The 23209-nt window shown below is 37.7% G+C and overlaps 1 protein-coding gene across 1 annotated transcript; it reads left to right on the plus strand.

The window, feature by feature from the left end:
* Positions 1–20565: 20565 nt before the first annotated feature.
* LOC134653242 (uncharacterized) lies at positions 20566–22966 on the plus strand. The gene is made up of 2 exons (XM_063508568.1): positions 20566–20926; positions 21434–22966. The coding sequence occupies exons 1-2, from the start codon at positions 20707–20709 to the stop codon at positions 22282–22284; spliced, it is 1071 nt and encodes a 356-aa protein (XP_063364638.1). The 5' UTR covers positions 20566–20706; the 3' UTR covers positions 22285–22966.
* Positions 22967–23209: the final 243 nt, after the last annotated feature.

The following is a 23209-nucleotide window of genomic DNA, read 5'->3' on the forward strand; positions in this document are numbered from 1 at the left end:
GAATGTGAGAGCACTTACTCTAATTTTCTTCACACGAGACGGTTTACCGACATACTGGAGGGAAATGGTAATGTTCTCTATTGTCGTAGGAAGCATGCAAAAATAATAAAGTGTGTAATGTAATAATGTGTAATGTGTCGTTTCGGATTATTCTCATAAGAAATTTTACATTTCACTCACGAGAACTTAGAATAAGTACATAGTGGTTTTCACCAGTAAGCATAATTACATTATCTTAATGCTAAATCTTAATTTACAGTTAGTTTGTTACAGTTAATCTAGTTTTTAGGTTTAATCCTAGTTTTTATTCTATAGGTAATACCTATATTAGATTGGTTAGTTATTATTTAATTTTATTGAGCAAAAAGCTTTCATATATTCTAGATGTAATTAGTTTAGTTTAGTGTAATGCAATGTAAATAATGTAAGTATGTAAATGATTAATGTAATCTTAGGCTAACGCTACGTCTTACGTAGGCGAACAACGCGCGAACACGGCGCGCCGCGCCGCGCCGCTTCGCGTCTAAATCGCTCACGTACGAGTAGGACACACCTATACGTATCAACGGTTTGTTTCATCCTCGTCGCGCCGCGCCGCGCCGCGCCGCCGCCGCGTTCGCGCGTTGTTCGCCTACGTAAGCCGTAGCGTTAGAGTTGTGCCATTCTCGAGAACGTTTCCCCTTTTGTATGGGAAATGTTCTCGGACTATTTCCCATAGTAAATTGAGAGCGTTCTCGAGAACGGCACAACTATATTTAGGCTTGTTTGTTCATCTCTTCCTTCTGAAGTATTAGTTTAGGTTTCTTACAAATCAGGAGCCTAAATCCATTACTTGCAATGTTATTAAATATACGGAAATCTTCCTTATATAGGTACGAAGGCGGATGTCACACTGACGCCGCATTTCGTTGCGGCGTACGGAGCGACGAATTCGCGTGCGGCGATGACGCACAACCGGACGATTTTTTTCCGTATCTTCGTCCGGAGCTGCGGTGCACAACAAACCGCGGCTACTTACAACATTCCGTACGGTACTATGGAGCTCGGTGTGGCGTACCCCTCGTTTCGCACCGCATCGCCGTCCGAAGGTGTGAACCGTCGTGCGGTTCGCACCTTCGCACGGAGACGCGGAGCCACTGTGTTATACCATGCGGTTTTTGTATACAAATATAGATTCTGCAGTACTAAACTAAAAACCGCAGTACCGGACGTCGCTACGAAGTGCGGAGCAGTGTGACATCCGCTTTACATTACAAAGGGACGCAGGCGACGCCGTTCGCGAACGCTTTTCTTTAACGATGGAAATGTAAACAATATTGTCCAGTCTCGCCATTTAATTGCGGCTATCAATTTCCGGCTCTTCTTTATACGAAACCCGCAATTAAACTCTACGTAACCACACGTAACGATGGCGTTTATTTCCTTACATCCTCAGATTACGACACTTACGACTGAGGGAAATGGTTGTTATTAGTTAATTAGCAGTGTACACTGCACATGTTTTAATTTAAATTTTTTATATAATTTTCATTGGATTTTTTGTTCATTCCATTCTGTTACCGTCATGCAAAGTCTATGAAAAACGGTAACAGAATGGGACACTTTATTTCTCCAATTAGGATCGGAAGAGCGCATGATTCGGGGTAGAAGTAATATAAAAATTAACAAATCTAAGAAATCTATAGATATAGATTTATATTTTGCGAACTGGTGAACAGAGGCCCAATTTGACTCGCAGAAGTGAAATAGCTAGTTGCCTACCATATTCCTATTTTTGTGATATATGGCGCACGAAAAAATTGTGATATTACTTGCATGCAATCCAACTTGTATCCATGGAAAACTGACTTCTTATAAACTATTAGGTACTTCAAGCGTGATACAGTCACATATCACACAATCAAACATACTTTTATTTATCCGTTACGTTGCTTTCTTGGTTCAAATAGGGCCACAGGATGTGGGTCGAATCGTAATTATATGTATTTATATTTTAGTCGGGATTGAATTGAACTACTCATATTATTACGTGGAAATTATCAGCAACAGGCGCTAAAAGCATGCTAATTTGGAAGGAACTAACTCTATTAGTGCAAACTATACTTTGTGCACTCGTATTTGCGTCATTTGACACTTCTACGTCTTTTTTTTTTAAATTTAGGGTTGACCGGACACCACCGTTATAAATCGGTAGTCGTCTAAGTAAATCGATATAATTTTTTCATTTTAGGTCGCAACAATTCAATTCAATTCAATGTTTTATTCATAAAATATACATTTTACACGTCAAATTATTAAACATTATTAAATTTAGGTAAATTTTGTTATAAGTCATTCATATTACAATAGTTATTAGATATTTATAACAAAGCATTAATAAATGTATTATATCTTCTTATTATTATTTATTAACCATATCATTCTAGCTTTATTTAAATCTCAAATAAAAATTAATTAAACGTCACAATTCGATACCTCAGTCTAGGTGCCACCCAATCGTAATCGCTTACTGTGACCATTGATTTGGGTTAGTTACATCTCTATGTACGTCAGTCATAATGTGTCAAATGACGCAAATACAGTAGAACCCGCTTAATACGATTCTGAGGGGACCTAGCAAAAAGAGCGTCTTAAACGAGAAATCGTATTAAACGTGAACAAAAAAACTATAATAACGGTGATAATGAGCGAATGAAATCTAAGTGTAGGCAGGTATAAGTTCACACGCGGTTAAATAATCTACGAACACTAACGATATTAGGCTCAAGTAGAAAGTAACTAATAACTGCCTGCAAATAAATCTGGGAGCGATAGCTTGCACTCCGTGGTCCGTAACGGTCAAGCAGATGGCATCGCATTCTTACGTCGATAAGGACCCGACAAAAGATATTAGACAAAACAAAAAACCGTAGGTAATAAACACATAAAAAATGTTGGCTAACGGCGTATTGTATAACAATACGACGGCTATGTCAAAAACACAAACGTGCAGATGGTGCGTAACGGGACGGATAAGTGATATATAATTTTAGATGCCGTGCCGTATTAAACGGGACGCGAGTCGTATTAACCGTGAAAAAATGTATGAAAACAGGCTTAACGTTGCAAGGACCGGCGTAAAATGGCGTATTAAACGTGATCGTATTAAGCGGGTTTTACTGTAAAAAGAATTCCACTATAGTCATATTACGAGTAGTTCACGTACGTGAACCACAGATGGCGCTATTATTATTCATGGAGTCACTGAATAGTGAATGAACTGAGTGAATAATGGACTGTGTGGCATTACCCTAGATCAACGGTATATTTTCGTAATTTTATTAGTTTAGTAACGTTCATTGCATTTCAACGAATTAAGAAGGTAGTGGAGGCCCGCTTCTCAATACCTCAATTCTAACAATTTACAATTGCTAGAATTCACGGTTGACAAAATGTTATATATAGGTAACAACTGTAGCCAGAGCAAACCAATTTTTCTGTGAAAGGCGCCAAATTTAAAAATTCTATGGAAGCCGCAGCATTTTAACTGGTTTGCCAGAATATCCGAAACAAAACAATTCGTTTGACGAAGCTAGATTGAGAAAAGAGAAGAGTCGTAGAATGTATTGGATCCCATACATTTCACGACTCTTTCCGCACAGACTCGACGGATTTTTTCACGAAACATTTTTAAATCTTTTTAATGAAGTTGAAATAAAACCTTTTTTTTTTCTAATTACGACCGTTAATAAACTTATTGAAGTGAAAAAACGGGAACGATGGATAGATTTTTTTATCAGAAACCAATTCGAATAATTAGATTTTAAATTGGATTGCGATTGAGGGATTTAATTTTTAAAAGCTATCGAAGGAACACTTTATAATTAACTGTTCGACAGTCCTTTTTTCTGTCAGACTAAGAAGACATTACAAATGTTTTATGAGTAGATTATGATGATTTCTTCATCTTAGCCATCAGACTTTAATATCACAAATAGAATGTAGTGTATACAGCGTGTGGCCTGTAACACGGGCGAAAAATTAAGACGTAGATTCTACTCCTCAAACTAGACAATGTTTGTTCAGCGACTTTTAAAAATAACTTGTGGTTTGGATTTTAAAACATTTTAAAATTTATTCGAACACGCAATGTATTACGAAATTGATTATGCATGTACGGTGACAAGACTGACAGACAGGCAATGTCAAATAGACGCAATTTAAAGTACATTGAAAATATTATTTAGTTTGTTTGAAAAAGGGACAATCTTGAGACTACATAATTTCAAAAAGTTGTTGAACAAAAGTTTTATTGTTCGAGGAGTAGAATCAACGTTTTAATTATTCGCCCGTGTTACAGGCCACATCCTGTATAGGTAGGCTAATATATTTAGGTATGTTTAGATTAGTTTAATACCTACTGCTAATAAGACATCCTTTTTATGTATTTTTGTTACAGATTCCCGATGATGTCCTTGCAGTCCGTGATAATAGTAAGTGACATTACGAAAAAATCATTGATTGATCAACATTATTTCCTGATTGCTGATGGCTGGTGACGGAGTAAGGCGCGGCTTCCAAACCACAGGCAGTTAAATCATCATCATACTCCTAGCGTTTGTCCCGTACTGTGACGGGGTCCGCTTTCCTACTATTCTCCTTCCACTTCGCTCTATTAAATCCGCTTCCGCTTCGCTTCATTTGACAGGTAGTCAAATGTCATTCGTTATTTTCCCTTGCCAAATATACCTTATTATAACTATTATATATTATATGTATATTCTAAACGTGCTGGCGCAGCGCTGGGACTCGCCTTTGTTCGCGCGCTGGGTGCGGCTGCACGCGCCGCCGCTCGCCGCACCACGCCGCTTTTAATTAGTTAATATTTTGTGTTTGTTTGTATTTGTATCTACTTTTTGTCACTAACTTAGATTTTATAAGTTTTGTTAAGCCTTAAGTAATAACAATAATATGGATTTTTTATTCGAAATAAAAATATTGAATTGAATTGAATAACTCCGGATGAATAAAGTCTAAGAAAAAAAACGCGCCTCGGAAATCAAGAAAAAGTCATTCTCGGATAGATGGTGCACGCACCTTTGGCCTATGCTCGGCTAGATGGCGTTGACACCGTTTGATATTTAACAATTTTAACACAGGAATCAGTGAAAGAACATGGGTCAAAATTATATAAAAATAATAAAACCATTTATCCATATATATAAATTTTTTTATAGTTTTATACATTTACATTTTTAGTTTTAATCGTGTGTCGATACAAGATGGCAGTGACTACAATAAATACTATGACAGTAACCCTCTATACTCTCTATTCTCTTTGCCCTTGCTCTTCAGTAAAAATAAAACCTTTGTTGGTAACCGAGCTAATCGGAATATAACCTGCCTTCCTGAGTCGGATGTCCAGATGGTGGCAGGCAATATTTAGGATTAGGCTGCCGAAGCGTTCAGTGGGCTCTTTTAGTATACAACAGGGAAAATGAGGACGGAGAGGAGATTATACTTGATCAAATTTTTAATTTAAAAAATGAAGAAAAAAAAACCGGCCAAGTGCGAGTCGGACTCGCGCACGGAGGGTTCCGCACCAAATATAGAACAAAACAAGCAAAAACAGGCACCCATCCAAGTACTGACCCCGCCCGACGTTGCTTAACTTCGGTAAAAATTTTAAGTGTCACTTAAAATTATAATAGTAACAAAGAAGCGTATCGAGATTTAATATGTGATACGATTACTTGGTGCGTCGTTTCTTCTCGGTTCCATTTCTACCAGTAATAAGTTCGGGGAAAGTAACAAAGAAAAGAAGACTCAGAATCGAGCGTACTCGAGGATATTGCCAATAAAACACTTTAAAAAGACCTAGGTCCTTGAAATGTCACCGATATTGGACGATTCCTATTGATTTTATTCAGTAAATGCTAAATACGTGACATGGGCTGATAAACAGCTATTCTGACTCAAGTGGGTAGGTATAGTAAATCCACCCTACTATAGTCCAATACTGCAACTATACTCCACACGTTTAATTAATACGTAATTAAATATGAATAACAATATGTTCCTTTTGGTTTTCTCTCGTTTTTTTTCTCCCATTTATGAAAATATTTTGCTTAGAGCTTTGGACCAGCGTTGACAGATTTGGACTACAGTTGCATGGGCGGTTTTTCTGAATTAAAGTAAGTATTGTATTAGAGTTTTATTTTTAACAGCCCATCATCATTAATTCTCGTTCTTTCAATGCTGTGATTAGTTAAAGTATCAGGCATCATCATTGATTTTGATATTTCCTGCAGTAATGTTGCATAACAACGCTAACGCTTACGATATTTTGGAACAACAGTCCAATCGCTCTAAGGCAACTGAGCTACCGAAGCTTACCAGAAGCGTGCGATTTTTTCCCGGAGCTAGTATTATATGATCTGTGCCGGAGCGGAATTTTCCTTTCATTTAAAAAGTTGTATTGTAACTGTAATAAAGGTTGCGTTACTGGTGAATTTTCAATAAACCTTGAGACTCCAGTGCCGTTAAGATATAACATTCTTACGGGAGATGGCGCTGTGCGGAGGTGCAAAACTAAAGGCGTGTAAAACAAAATAAACAAAGTTACTTAGGCTTGTAATATGTACAAATGTAGCTATGTAATTAAGTACGCACTACATTCATGTTAACAAGCGAAACTAAGTAGTAATAAGTAGTTTTCCCTAAAAATGTAACACTGAAATAAAGCCAAGAACAAAAGTAAGTTTTCCGGCCTTGCGCCGTAACTGCCGTAAGTGGTTATTTGTTACCCGCGACGAAAGCCCGTCTCGCATTTAAGGCGGTCTTCATACTGGATGTAGACCCGCACACCGCTCCTATGTTTGAGCGGGACATACTCGTAGCTACAGGCTTTCCAGCGGCTAGGGTTTGTACGACGGATCCGAAATGTATGGGAATATCCGCGGATTCGGATCCAGATCCGGATAATTTCATACATTTCGGATCCGGATTGCAAACCCTACCAGCGGCAGATTTTAGATTTCAAATTCAATTGTTTTAGTTTCGTAAGAGTGATTGATTAGTGAGTATGGATCACTGCCCAGTAGAGTAGCGTATCTAACCAAACCAATTTCGGTTGGTGTAAGTTTTGCAATAATATCGGAATATGTATGCAAACACAGCGTAGGTCGACATTAAGAAAATGTAACTCAAAAAACCCGATTTCATCTTCTTTACGTAAATAAAAAGTTGTGGTTTATATGTTTTAGTTTCTTTTAAAAAAACGGAAATCTGCAGCTAGAAATCCTGTATGCATAGGCTGTCTCGCTCACACGCCAGAGCGGCGTGCGGATCCACATCAATGTATGTATAACCGCCTTAAGCTTTGGGAATAAATAGTTATGTCGATTTGTCATTTCCGCCAACATATTTTCCTATTAGCCTTACAAATCACTTAGGCTTGCGAAACGAAATACTTAGGTTACCTACCAATTACTTACCCTTAATTGACTGCGACTACAATTAATTTGTTTGTCTAATATATGTCCTGGGGCCCGTTTCTCAAGGAAGTCCCTTTCTAACAAAGGCAGTCAAAAAGTGACATCCGCTTGTATTACAAGTTACAAGCTTTTGAGAAACGGGCCTCTGATGTAAAACACATGTAGAATTCTTATATGTCGATATTATCGATATCCCATCCAAACTTAAGCTGATTTTTAAGACAAATTTCACTCTAGTAGTTTAAATGTCTATTTATCATAATAATAGGCCTTTACCATCAGATGTTTAAGCAGCATTCCGGTTACGACACTTGTGTTCGTGGCTGTAAAGCCCTATACGAGAGAGGATCCCTCGGCCACACACGCAGCAGGTGTATGCTCCCCCAGGTGGGCGGGGGTCGGAGGCCTGCTCGTGGCGCCTCATGCGTTTTTTTTTTATTAAGGAAAACCAGGCATCGTCGTGCTTGGATTGACCATCATGAATAGCACGACGCCACATGGGTCGGTCTTCGGCCAGTGCCATTGGTGGCAGCCGGGCTAGCACATGATTGGCGTGACAGTATCTCGCGGCGAGATAGACTACCCGTCCCTCTTTTATTAATGCTGTTTGAAAAAGACGGGTAGTCTATACTGATACGGGTAGTAGATACTGTCACGCCAATCATGTGCTCGGGGTGCTGGAGATGTTAAAAGCAACCATGTCACGTTTAGCGCAATCTTTAAAGGGCAATAGAATGCCGCGAGACGCTGTGCGGCGTAAGCGCCATCGACAATAAGGTCCCTTTTCATAGATAATGCCCCATATGATAACGTTTACCCTGGTGATGACCATTCTACACAGACGCAGTCGCGGGTAGAAGCTAGTGCATTTTAAATTAGACATGGTTGAACAAATCTGTTTAAACCCTCCTGTAACCTTAATACGCGTTATAGCATAAAATTAACGAAATACGATTCGTTTTCGGACGAAGGTTTTTACGGCCACCAAAGTCAATTACAGGGCAGCAATTATAGGGATTAAGCCTAATTGTACAAATGAACATGCATATGTACATATGTACATTATAAGTGCCAATTTTTTCCGTAGGCAAAGGTTAGTTTCAAATAAATTATTATTATTATTTAGGTACACAGATCAACCTAGTCCCACAGATAGCTCAGTAAGTTGTGGGTACCTTCTAGACAACGTTATTTAAAATATATAGTTAAATAAATACTTGTGGATAGAACTCAGCGGAAACATTTAAAAAATGTTGTTTGTGTTTTGCTGATTGTTTAAATACTAAATTTTGATTAAAACGTGGATCTCTCTATGCAGCTTATATTCGGATATCTATATTTATCCAGCTACTAGGATTACATATTTTTTCAAAGAGTCCAATGTCATTATGTCACATAAACTACCTACCTAATAATTTAAACTAGATATTTTGGGTCACATTGCTCTACTTACCGATTAAAACACCATTAGCAAGAGCTTTACTAAATAATTCTGGATCCAAAACGTTTAAGATTTATTTGTTACTAGCGACCCGCCCCGGCTTCGCACGGGTTAACAAATTATACATAAACCTTCCTCTTGGCTCACTCTATCTATTAAAAAGAACCGCATCAAAATCCGTTGCGTAGTTTTAAAGATCTAAGCATACATAGGGGCAGACAGACATCGGGAAGCGACTTTGTTTTATACTATGTAGTGATCAGCGTCGGAAAACGTCGATATAATTGGTGTCCTTTGGCCTACGTAACATCGAACAATTAGGGCGGAAACTGGCAAATCATTGAGCCCGGGCCCGGGCAACATTTTTCCTGTAGTCATTCTGTATATTATAAATACGAATATCATTGGTTCGACGTTCGTATAAAGCGTTGAGAACAGGAAATTCTACGAATTCTGACAGTGAAAGTAACATTTTTATGCGAATACAAATTAAGAAGGTAGGTACATATACCTACGTATGTATAGTTTGTACATGTGACGTCAATTGTACAGTGTACACTATATAAGTATAGTACACGAATTCGACGTGGGAAAAGTTGCGCGCAAAGGTTAGTTAACCGTAAATTATTCGAAGCACACAGTTCGTTAGGCGTCGAAAGGTAGTGCTTATAAACAAACATACATTTTGATTTAAATTAATAAAATCGACTCGTAATTTTATTCTTCGAAACATATATTATTTACCTATACATAGGTACTTAACTAATCTATACAAATAGATTTGACTATACACAAAGAGTTATTCCATTCTTGCCTTCAGTGAAACCTGGATAATTGCAATCTCAAGGGGCCGGCCAATTTGTGTCAATTAACCAGGTTTTGCATTTATGCAGGTCGTGCCAATTATCCATGCTCGAAAAATGTAGTGTCAATTATAGAGGTCCTCGTTTACGGAACAAATTGGTGCGCATTTTAAGAAAATAATTAATTGCGGAATTTCATAAATCGTATGTAAATATAAAAAAACCTAGTAGAAATAAAAATATGTAACTTTTCAGTACAAATATTACTTTAAATATTATTTTAATCAATGAGTCACTAATTAAAAGGACAAGATGCAATTAGATTTAATAGTCCTTATTGAAAGAAGCAAAGATGGTAGGTTTTACCTGGATGTCGTTACGCGACTTTCCACTGTTTTAGCCAGTTATAATTGTAGTATTGATGCTAGTCACAATTTCAATCGTAAATATATCACAAAGTCTGAAATGAAATGTGTGTTTCGACTTTTTTTCTTTTGTGAGCTGCATACGAGTACGACACGTGGTTAGGATGCGTGACCGCCGCTCATGAGATCGGGAAGAGTTAGCTATAATTGTTTATGAAGACACATGTCCCTGAAATGCACATGCATTTGTGCATATTGTGCATTGCCGTAAATATCGGAACGGGAGATAGATGCAACAGGGCATTGCATTTAGGTATATAGCTGATATTTGTAGTGTAATGTACCTTGTTGTATAAAATGATTCTTGCATTGTCCATGATTTGTAGCTTTCCAGTGAAGAAGGGTCCTTATGTTTTATATGCATAAGGACCCTTCTCTGGAAAACCACATTCAACCTTTGGGTGGGGTGGTTTACTAAAATCGAGGGTTAAAATTTTCGACGTGCCACAAGTTTAGAGCAAAAACATCGTAATTTAAAAAATGAATGCAAGAAAAGGTAACAAATGAAAAATGTGGACAGGATCCTAACCAAACACAGACAAAATGCGATCATATTTTAATACAGCTAAACTCGACTAAATTAATCTACCTCTTTAATGAAACAAATATTACATGTCCAAATAATGTTTTATTTTAACTGTTAGGTAATAATCCGAAACGAAACTCACGTAGTTTGAATGTTATCAAAGCCCCCATCATCGTTGAGTACGTACCTACTAATATTTCATGAATAACAAGTCTTTATTTTTCCTCATTTTGTAATGACTTGCGTATTTAACGCATTAAATCTGGACACATTTTCTCCTGTTATTTTCATCTAAATTCTTCATCGTGATAATTCGTTTTATCGATTCCAAAATTGTCTGTTGGAAAAATAGCAGTTATTTGTTGGGAATATCGGAAGCGTTGGCGGCGCGCCCGGAGGCATGGGAGATTTTAAATGATAGATTACGTGACTCAGCTATTCCCAGATAGGGAATTCTGGGGCCGATTCGAACCAATGACAAATTCATCTCATGGTATTATTTAACCGTGCACTTCGCTCATAACAAATTATTACCTCTATATTGGTTTGAGCAGGATAAGCTGCGAGTAACAACAAATACATACACAATAGATACTTGACGATCTGTGAAATGTGATCTGGAAAATGATAAAAATATTATTGGTATATAGATGTCAGCAGAAATATTTTTTTAAACAATAATCGGTCGCCATTTTAAAGCATGATAAAAAAATTTTAGGAAGTTTGAACTTTTACACAAACAAAAAAGCTTAAATCACTTTTTTTTATGAGATTTAACATAGATATTCGATAAATATCTTCTTTATGGAGTAGAAGTAGTAGAACATATTGAACAGTTTTCGATTTAAAAAGCGTGAGTGTAATATATTTAATACCGTATAAAAGCAATAAAAAATCATAAAAGCATGTCATAATTTATCTCCAGAGTCCGAGGTCATGGCGCTGACGACAACAGTCTAATGATACGACCGTGTCAATGACCGGCACACTTGCCCGACCTATATTCAGGAGATTAGACATATCTCAAGGATATTTTAATATTCCCGTTTCATTATAGTAGCGTTGTAATTTGAAAATAGTGTAGAAATGATAATGAAGGCAGACTGCAAATGAAAAAAAAACGTTAACATTTTTGACCTTTTATAGCGGCCGCTAACGGCCGCTTAAAAATGCGCCAAAATGTAAGATTAGCGGACTGGAAAATACGAAAAACTGTATTCAGGAGATACGGTGAGTGATTCAATGATTATATCTTAAATTATACTGTTTTACAAAAGCAACAAATTCCGCAATCACATATTACTTCCCTACTCCTGAATTCAATACTTCTATGACACTTCGTCGGTGCGAATAAAAAAATCGCTGTGTTTTTTACGATTGTTTGATTTTGGCATATTTTAATTCCTTTTTCAATTTCTCGTCGACCTAAGTATATCAATATTGTTTTATATCTATATTAGTTTACAAAATAACTAACAAAAGTGTTTTTTTTGCACATAACGAAATTAAATGCCTTGTTTTCCGTCGAGGGTGATGGCGATAATATTGCACATGGCGATTTATTGACCCTAAAATCCGCTATGTATCATTTCTCGTGCTACGTTACTTTGGCAACAAATCGCTATGTGTAAATTTTACACATGACGATTTTAAGTGAACCAAATTTAAGTCGCTATGTAGCAAAATTCTGGTTACAATAATTTATATTTTAAAAATTTACGAATAAAACTGTTTATTTTCTGCATAAGCATCATGTAAAAACCATTGATCTACCAGAAAAAAAATACAGGTGCTACAAATATATTACAAACACGAAAATAAACAGTTTTTTTCGTCTCCTGTAAAGTAGCTAAAAAATGCATGGCGATTTTTTTATTCGCACCGACGACTTGCCATTATTCCGATTTTGGTCACAATATTACATTGTAGATTACGTAGTGACATTGACAGCTGGCACCATGGACTGGACTGCAATATACCTAATTAATAATTATACGCCCGCAGTAGATGACAATAGACGGGTCCGATTACGAAAATCCTTGTGGCAAGCGTTTAGTAAAAGCGAGTGGATATGTAACTTTTCTGCAAGAAGACAGAGTACAAACAAATACAAACAGCAACACTCCTGTCCATCGGTGGACCTTATTACTAAATGCATAGGGTCCACCGATGGACAGTTAACACTGTGGGCGATGCACAGACAAGACATCCTCCAGACTGAGCATAGTAGCGCTACCCCCTCTGCCACAAATATACGGTAGTTTTACTCCATTTTCGAGTCAAAGTGTCTTTGTGTGACGTCCGTGTCTTTGAACGGACCAATCACGGCACGGGACTCGCTCACCTCATCCCCCGCACCCCAGTATTTTTGGCAGCATCGGTTTCATGAAATAATTGCTCTAAACTCCGTCTAGAGGATTCCTAGTCTATGGGGCGATGGTACAACCAGGTACATAATCAACATGACGTAGATATAATGTTTCCATTTTGGCACAGATTATTTAAGATTTGAGGTTATCGAAATACAGAGTTCTGTAAATATTTAGGAAACCACGCACTGTTTACACGTGTGGTAAATTTTATTATCTGCAAAATTGTGCAATATATGGCGTGTATAATTCGGTTTATTATCTTTTAAACCATTTGTGTAATGGTATGAATCAAAGTTATGATTTATCTGTAAATTGTATGAGTATTCATGCATACATTGCATGCATGGTCGCATGTAGAAAAGGTCTTGTAAACCCCATTCATTCATAACAACTACAAAGTAAACACTTTGTATTACTTCTTAAATATAAATAAGATAACTCTAAAATTTAATATAAAGAGTTAATCCATACTACCTACTTTAACATGTGACATATTGAAAATTGAAAATCATCCAGTAACTTAAGAAGGTACTTATTATTCAGTAAATAAAACTTTACTATCAAGAAATGTGGCCGTTACATTAAAATAACTGTAGTTTTATAAGCAGTTTACCACAGAAGTCGGTAGAAATGGAACGAGGCAATATGGGTCTTATCGTAGTTCCAAAGAGATCAAATTTGATTGAAACAAGAGTTGCATGTAATGTTAGAATTGCATTAGAGTATCACAATGTGCTTTCCCGAGAACTCTATTGTCCTTATTATGGAACGTCTAACCGAATAGCTAGTACCCACTTGTATCATAGCATATATTATACTATGTTCCTTTTAAGTTTTTGAAGTGAAAACTTCTTTAGCGGCGCTGGGCACTTTTTGAGGTGTGGAAAAAATGATAAATTCGAGCAGCGTAAGGCGATCACGTGACCGTAAGGGGCGTAAGGCGATCACGTGACCGTAAGCTCCGTAAGGTGGCCACTCATAATTTAAATGGCATTTAAATCAATAAAGAAAAACTGTTGAAATGTTATTTGACGTTTATGTTGCGGACTTCTTTTCAAGACTCTTTACTTATGTTCAAATAATTTGACATTGTCATGGCAGTATGTAAATAAACATGTCAATGACAAAGTGTGATCTTATTGAGAATGATATAGAATACCTCCGCTAAACGTACCTATGTATCGTGTTACCGGGCGTCGGTAACATAGTGAGGTGAGTTTTCACTTCTATCGGCACTCCCGGAGTGCAACCGTTGTTTTTATTTTTAGTATTTAGACGTAGGTATATAGTATAGGAAATAGTGTTTCCGTTTTTAAATCTAAAAATTTAATATTGTATACCATACTTGAAGTCGCGCAAGATGAATGGAGTCGCGCGCGAGAACGCACCTCATGCTAGCAGGTCAGAAAACAAACTTTCATATACTATTTATTAGTGCCCCAGTTTCATCTCAGCTAAGCTATTGCTTGCTAGGACTTGAGGAAAACGTTTATTGAAACACATTTGAATTCCTGGACTTGAGTCTTAAGACTCAGGGCTGATTTAGACGACCCGCGAACTCGTATGCGATTTTAGTTACATTGCGGACTGTTGGTTACGTCCAATTCAAAAGCCCGCAATGTAATGGCACTCGCATGCGAGTTCTCGCATCGTCTAAATGGGCCCTAACTTCTCTTGACTTCTATAAGTTGGATTCAATGTAGCTTTCATACAGTTCCCTATTTACACGTAACGTAGGTGTGTGCACGTGTGTAACGTATGACGATGTAATGTCCTACGAAGCAGATGGAGCCTGCTTGTTTAAAGACTTTAAAGCAGTGATACCTATTTCACTTTATTCTTCTTGCGCGCTCGGGTCACGACTTAGATGGTTGGCAGTCCTCAACTATGCGTTTCTACAGAAACTTCCGGCCTCTAACAGCTACACTGTGGATTGAACTGTCGCCGAACCGATACAACCTTCAAGAAAAGAGCATATTCCCAGCTTAAGTGTAAGGCCTGAGTGGACGCTCGAAGCAGAGCGTTCGGCGGGGCGTGCAGCGTGACGTCGGGCTCACAAGTAATTTGAGCAGCGTGCACTATTATGGCCGCTCCTATACGCTTGCATTTGTTTAACATGCACACCGCACGCCCCGCCCAGCTGCACGCCCAACTCGAGCGTCCACTCAGGCCTTTGAGTAAGGGTTTGCAACGCACATGCAAACCCTCTGGTGTTGCATTGGTGTCCTTTCGCTGTCAACCATCGGTTATGTTAGACAATTAACATTCTATGCGTAATGCTAGGTATTAAGTATCTCTATTCTACGATCGTAGACGAATCTCGGTCAACACATTGGTGCTCCTATATGTATAGGTATTAGCTTTAGCTGGTATTGTAAAAACTGTGTTTGCATGCATCACTATGTGTTTATATGCAAATAAATGATCGAATATAAATATTTTTGTTTCGTTATGAATGTCATCGTGTTCGTGAGCATAAAGAACCTTTCCATCAGGGAAGGTTCGTTATGTTTCATTTGCAATTAGGACTTTTCTATCAGAATTTCTGTTGGAATTTCATATGGAAACGTCCTTATTGAACTTGAAGCATAAGGACCCTTCGGTGATGGAAAGCCACATTCAGTTTCATGATCAATGTTAGTTTTGTAGCCATATTAAAGTTTAGATTAACTTCCTAACACACGGGATCGGTAACTTTCCTAATAAAAGTTTGTTTAATCAAGTTTTAATAAAGAAAAGCCATTCACGTTCCATGGCGATAATTTTTTTTTCCTGTTTGCTTTGCTATCGGCAGGTTTTGTGGCACACAAGGGATTTTGTTTTTTTTACAAGCTGTTTTTTAAGTGGGACTGATGGGCAAGCTGAACCTATAGAATATACAGATAAATTTTCTAGAAACAGATGTCTACTTTGCGCAAAAAGTTTGTTATCATGACAAAGTGTGGAAATGTCATAATTAATGTTAAATTTTTATGAATATAGGACATGTATAATAACACTCCCTTACTTTGTTCTATTCAATTCGGTGCAAAGTTAGCAGACCATAGACTAGGAATCCTCTAGACTGAGCATAGTAACGCTACCCCCTCTGCCACTTATACGGTAGTTTTACTCCATCTTCGAGTCAATCCCGTGCCGTGATTGGTCCGTGTCTTTGAACGGACCAATCACGGCACGGGATTAGCTCACCTCGTCCCCCCGCACCCCCGTATTTTTGGCAGTATCGGTTTCATGAAATAATTGGGCGTTTTTTTTTGTTGTCCCCTACACTTTTTTTTCAAATTTGGGATTTTTTATGTTATTTCTACTCAGAATCACGAGCTCTTTCTATCCTAATAGGAGAAAAAAAGTGTCCCAAAATTTCCATACATTTTTCGATCTTTCCATTCCGCGACCGCCATACAAAGTCTATGAAAAATGGTGACGTAATGGAAATAAAAATCTTAGGACACTTTTTTTCTCCTATTAGGATAGAAAGAGCTCGTGATTCTGAGTAGAAATAACATAAAAAATCCCAAATTTGAATAAAAAGTGTAGGGGACAACAAAAAAAAAAACGCCCAATTGCTCTAAACTCAGTCTAGAGGATTCCTAGTCTATGTAGCAGACGGACTCTAATTATTCAACTAACGACGTCCACGTCCACTTGCCATGTTAAGGCGAAATATTTAGATAATTTCAAACAATATAATTAAATAAATAAATATATAAATATTATAGGACATTTCTTTCTACACAAATTGACTAAGCCCCACAGTAAGCTCAAGAAGGCTTGTGTTGTGGATACTCAGACAACGATAGATATTTATAATATACAAATACTTAAATACATAGAAAACAACCATGACTCAGGAACAAATATCTGTGCTCATCACACAAATAAATGCCCTTACTGGGATTCGAACCCAGGACCGCGGCTTCACAGGTAGGGTCACTACTCACTAGGCCAGACCGGTCGTCAAACATAAACATAATTAACAATAAACAATTAAAAAAAATCCGTGTTGCTTAAAATAATATTGTGCAATATAAAAAAATATATTTAAAAAAACCTGTGCGCTGTACATACAGTTCAGTCGCTCGCGGAAAAATTCCCGTGGGGTCATTTTGATCTCTATATAGTCAGAATTCTATTGTTATTCTAGTTCGTTGTATACGTAGCAGAGAAGCGTATGAACAAAATTATTTGCTAGGAAGATCAATTGCCTTCAGTTCAGTGTGATGCAATGTTGACACGGACACAGTTTGAAGTTACTCTTATTATAGCTTTATCGTAGCTGTATAAAATACAAGTTAATTATTTACACGGAGAACATGAGTTTCCAATAATGTATACCAAATTCATAATAGGTACGTTTCTAGAATCACAAATAAATGTGTTCTGTGAACTCGCAAATGAGACAAATCTCGATGACTCACTGAATTGAGACCTTGAGTACTGCCTAGAAACATATTCACTCAATTCACGTTTCATCGACTCGCTCGCTGGGTAAACAACAAGCTGAATAAAATACATAAACAAATAAATACTTACAAACCATTTTCGTGGAAGTTGCGAACCGTATTGACTGGCGGCGTAGCGGTTAGAAGCAATTTCTTGGTCAAACAAGTAACCAGACAACTTGGGCGCGACTTTTTAACTGTTCACGGTCCATTTGAGCCTTTGTGGATTCCGACAGATACTTACGGTACACGTACTTTTATTTAAACTCGATAAACAGTTCAGTTTTCAGGGCTCTGTAGCCGATTAAGAACCCTTACAATAATTTTGCTATATCCGTCCTAGGCTTAGTACTAGAAAACTGGAAGGTGGTATGATTATATAATTATATATAATCAATCTTCTTCTTCTGCCGTGCCTTATCCCTTTATTTGGACCCCAAATAAAGGAATTAAATTCATAAACCAAAATTTATTTATAGTTATTTAAATGTAATTTATAAGGTTGTTATTAAAAAGGCAATTTTCAATTTCAATTCAATTTCAAAGGAATTAAATATATCGATCATGTATCGAACAAATTGTAAACTAAATAAATAAATTATACTGGATACCTCACGTATAATATTGATGATATTTTTCACTTCAATCAATGTCACGGGATAGGTATTTTAAATAACCATACATTATACTATAATAAATTTAATCACATTTATCAAAAAATGTTTTAGTCCCTTATTCAATTCTATAATGATTATAGAATTGAATAAGGGACTAAAACATTTTTTGATAAATGTGATTATAATGATTATAGAATTGAATAAGGGACTAAAACATTTTTTGATAAATGTGATTAAATTTTACGATAGTATTCACTAAATCAATTTGGGGTAAAATTTTCCCGTGAAGCAATCAAGCCCGGAACCAAACTTTCAATATTTGGTCGCAACCTCGATATTTTTCGGGCGCGTAAATTTATGCCGCGGATACTAAAATTTTGGGTTGAAAACAATTTTGTTGTAGGGCAAATAAAAGCGTTGTTTCGGTGGAAATTTAGAACAGACCTGATTAAATAGCAGATTATATAAACACCCATTAGGGATGGAAGGGTGTAAAACTGAACACTGCTTCAAGATTAGGTCGAGCAATCAAAATAATTGTTTACAAGGTAATAAATACGTTCTTGTAGGCAGAGATTTATCGTAGCACTTAATTTAAAGTTAATCTAGCTTTACTTTGTATTAAATAAAAGTCAGTAAATTAAGCTAATGAAGCTTTTGAGCAGATTTATTTGTAGACAAAGTAAAAGTACATTTTCTGAGGCCCTTTCGTGGCCTAGTTATTTGTATAAAACTTTGAAACGAGGTCCCTGAAACGTCGCCTACGCCTATATAAAGCCACCAATGAGTATCATGAAGTTAAAATACTGGTACGAGTAAGTGCTTGTGTTGTCGGGCATCGATTACCCGACAGATATGAATTACAGACTCCGCTCGAAGTGGACTCTTTATTACGTAAAAATCTGTAGGAAAAGCAACATTCCCTTGATTTATAACCGTAATTTATCGTACGTAAAGCCCTTTATTGGTTGCGTGAGAATTCGCTCTGGAGAGAAGTTTTGTAACTTTCACACAACTTGCATTTTCCGACTTGGAGGCCGATTCTGTTCTGATAATTTGATATGATTCTCATCTGATTTTGATACGAAGTTGACCGTGAGTACCAATCAGCGTTAGCGGCTAACGCTGGTTGGTGCTGACGAAATTCAACCAGAAGATTCAGAAGTCGTCTCGTAAAACATTTCGCTCGAACTTATTTATTGGTGCGGATAAGATATACGCAACACATGCCGCGTCGTACCTCATTTAAACCTTTTGTTTACAAAATACAAAAAAATACAAATACAAATGCATTTATTTCATTACTTTTTACATCAGTTCTTAGGTATAATATAAGGGTTAGGTAGGTAATTAGTCCATCTTAGGTATTGGGTCCATATTAGGTTTATTATTGTTTCTTTTATTATACGTATGTACCTGCATACCGAGATTTCAATAAGAACTAACCGCCTTTTGTTACTATTAAGGGTCTATACCCAGATATATCGACGCGGAACGGAAAAAGCTTTGAAAAATTGCAATAGGTAGCTATTTAATTCCGCATCGATATATCTGGGGAGACCCTTGCTTCCACAGACTTCGCTTATAGGTAGGTAACTAAGTAGGTATCATACTCCATCGGCAATTTCCTGTTCCTCGGGCTTCGTCTCACGTCGTTTGATATCACATTTTTAATAATATTTTCAACATCATTTTATGAACTTGCAGCAACGCAGCTTTGATTAAACTCAAGCTTGTTCATTATGTAGACAAACTATTACTTTAATCCGAACGGATTTAATGAGATGTTTGATTGTATACTGCATTTATTGCCTATTTGTTGAGCTGGAAAATGATGGGGTGATTATTATTATTTGCAAGGTGTCTGAAATAAGTAAATACACCTGGCATGGAACTGTACAACCTCCAGAACAATGTTGTGCCTCCAAATAACTCATGTATGCGATGTAGATAGATACCCGTTGTTCGTTTGTACAGTCAGCAGCAAAAGTTACTAAGCGGGCCAGGTGTTCAAAATGATCTTGACACGACTTTATTGTTAAGAGAATAAGAGCGTGTCAAGGTAATTTTGCACATCTCGCCCGCTTAGCAACTTCTGCTGCTGACTTTACGTACTTAGGATCACAAGCGTAAAGTTATATCATATTAACTATACATATGGAAATCCTAAATTTCAACTCTTGCCACTATACTTGGCAAAGCTTTATGATGAGTTGTCTTTTCAAGACTGTCGAATGTCACGAACTTGATTGGAGTGAAAAATATCTCTGCTTCGATTTTTCGAGATGCTTAGTCGAGATGCTTTGATATCAAAGAATGTAGTTCCAGGAACGAAGTGGAAATCCATGATTAGTAAAACCAAATATTAAACTCATTAATTCGCCTTTCGAGATTACAATAAGTTTATATGTAGTAGCACGAAGATAGTGCTGCCATCGTACACCATTTTAGAGCAACTAATTAAAAAAAAATAACAAATTTTATTTATACCCTGTGGCGGGTACTTCATAATCTCATACACGTTTTGTGTCGCCGCCATCGTATACGCTGTTCCCGTGCTAAGTGTTTTAATTCGAATATTTGGCTATAATTCGCGTGTTTTATCATGGGAAAACGTAAGTTTAGGGATGATGAAGAATACTACGCACGGAAAATAAAGAAGTTGGAGCAGAAAATGAGAAAAGTGCGACGGGAACGCCGAGGGGAGTCGTCGGACTCGGAGTCGTGGAGTTCGGAGTCGTCGGATGCAGACCAGTACGAGGAGGAAGTGGTAAATGAGCTTGATGTGGATCATGCTTCCGAGCTGGAGGTTCCGCAAACCGAAGGTACTAATATTTCCTTTATATTACGCGTGGTTTTGTAGGCACGTGGGGCAGGCGCGCTTGACCTTTGGCTCGCGCGCGCTCGCGCCCCCTAACGGCCGGAAACCTATACGACCTTGACATAGGTACCTACCTACTTATGGTTCACAACGAGTGTAGCTACCTTTTTATGCAATGCTACCAATGCTTGTTTATGCGACGTATTTTATTTTATCCTGGTAAACATTAGTGGCTAAAGTTGGGCCTGTAAGGCTACATACTAACCTAAAATATACTTCAGATCGATCTGTAAGGTTGTTTCGTAGTATATAGGTTTGCCACCTCGTTGCACAGTCGCTAGAGTCCGTGAGACAGCTACTGATGATATCAAAAGTTTACTCCAGTGTATCCGGAATACAATCGACTTACCTACCTATTACAAAGTCAGGCAAGAAAACAGTTTGAAAGACTGTTTCTAGGCTTGCGCATATGATTTATATCTACTTAGACATTATGTGTCGGTTTTTTCAGGACCCCAAGAGGAAAACCAACCGTCTCCAGTCCTTGATCCTCAGCTGGAAACAACGCCGCAGTTAGATCCGAGTATTTTGAACATTCTAGGTGACGAACCGGCTAAAGAAGAAATATTTAGCAAGGCTGTCCACAAGGATGTTGCTAGCCGATGGTCCGATATACTAATCAATGGTTTAAAGGATGATGTCAAAAAGGAGATTATTTCTTGTCACGACATCCCTGAGAATCTTACGTTACTGCAGAGTCCTATACTAAACCCTGAAATCAAAGCAGCGGTCAACGAAAATGCGCTTAAGAGAGACGTTATCTTATCAGAAAAACAGAAAAGTATGGCTTGCGTCTTGACATGTATAGCCGACTTAATGTCCTCGAATTTAGAAAATCATTCTGACGCCGCAGAGAATAAAGAAAGTTTGAAGTTACTCAGCGATGCAGGCCGCTTGTTATGCCATGTACATTATGAAGAGACTTCAGCTAGAAGGAACTTCTTACAAGCTTGTCTTAGCAAAGACGTCAAAGACAATATAAAGGACCTGAAAAGAGACAGATTTCTTTTTGGTACCGATCTTTCAGAGAAACTGAAATCTATGAAGGCGATAACGAAGACGGGCGCGGAGATGAGACCCGCCTCAACGAAACCGAAGCCTCCACCTAAGAGCAGACCGGCTGAAGCGGGACCTTCGAGGGCTTTAAACTGGCGGGGCCCGCCACCGCCGGCACCTCGGCGCGCGTACGCGAGGACGAGCTCGACGGCTGGTGGGCGCAGGCAGCCGGCAGCGACGCCGCGCGGCAGCGCGCGCCGCGACCCGCGGCCGCGGAGCAGCAGGCCGGCCGCCAGTCGGCGCTAAGCAGCGAGTCGCAGGCGGGTACATTACAGTTTTATTACCATAATTGGCAACGCATAACTGACGACCCGGTGGTTTTATCTTGGGTCAGAAGCTTACGCTTGCCGATCGATATTGATATCGTCCAGTCACAGATACCTGTAAATAAACCACAGTCTGCTCAGCATAAGTTAGAAATGAATAATGAGATTACTAAACTCATAAATATAGGCGCTGTTCGCCAGTGCGAGCCATGCGAGGGCCAATTCTTATCAAGCATTTTTCTAATTAAGAAAAGTAACGGCCAGAATAGATTTATTTTAAATTTAAAGCATTTAAACAAGTTTATTCCTACGCCACACTTCAAAATTGAAGATTACAGGACTTTGATGCGTCTTTTATATAAAGACACTTATATGTGTACATTGGATCTTAAGAATGCTTATTTTTCAATAAGTATTCATGAAGACTATAAAAAATACTTACGATTTCAATGGTTAGGGCGTTTGTATGAATTTCAAGTACTCTGCTTTGGCTTGAATTTAGCGCCATACGTATTTACAAAACTTATGCGACCTGTCGTGGAGTATTTACGAAAACAAGGGTTATTTTCTGTAATTTATTTAGACGATATATGTCTTTTCGGTTCCAGTCCTTACGAATGCAAACAAAATTTCAAACAAACCAAAGACTTATTGGAATCGCTTGGCTTAATAAACTTAGAAAAAAGTAATGGTACACCTAGTCGAACCATTACTTTCCTAGGTTTCGTTTTTGACTCCAATGCATTGACAATTGGCATTCCGAAAGATAAGAAATTAAAAATTAAGCGTGAGATAATACGGTTTTCGAACATGAGTAGGTGCAAAGTTCGGGATTTTGCACATTTAGTTGGTTTGCTGGTGTCCGTATGCCCAGCCGTTCAGTACGGGTGGGTTTATACAAAAAT

This window comes from Cydia amplana, chromosome 13, assembly GCF_948474715.1.
Source record: "Cydia amplana chromosome 13, ilCydAmpl1.1, whole genome shotgun sequence".
NCBI lineage: Eukaryota > Metazoa > Arthropoda > Insecta > Lepidoptera > Tortricidae > Cydia > Cydia amplana.

Bases quoted from the DNA above. Each gene is read 5' to 3' on its own strand.
- LOC134653242 (XM_063508568.1), top strand. From the start codon at position 20,707: ATGGGAAAACGTAAGTTTAGGGATGATGAAGAATACTACGCACGGAAA. The intron at 20,927-21,433 runs GTACTAATATTT...CGGTTTTTTCAG, and splicing joins GGAGGTTCCGCAAACCGAAG to GACCCCAAGAGGAAAACCAA.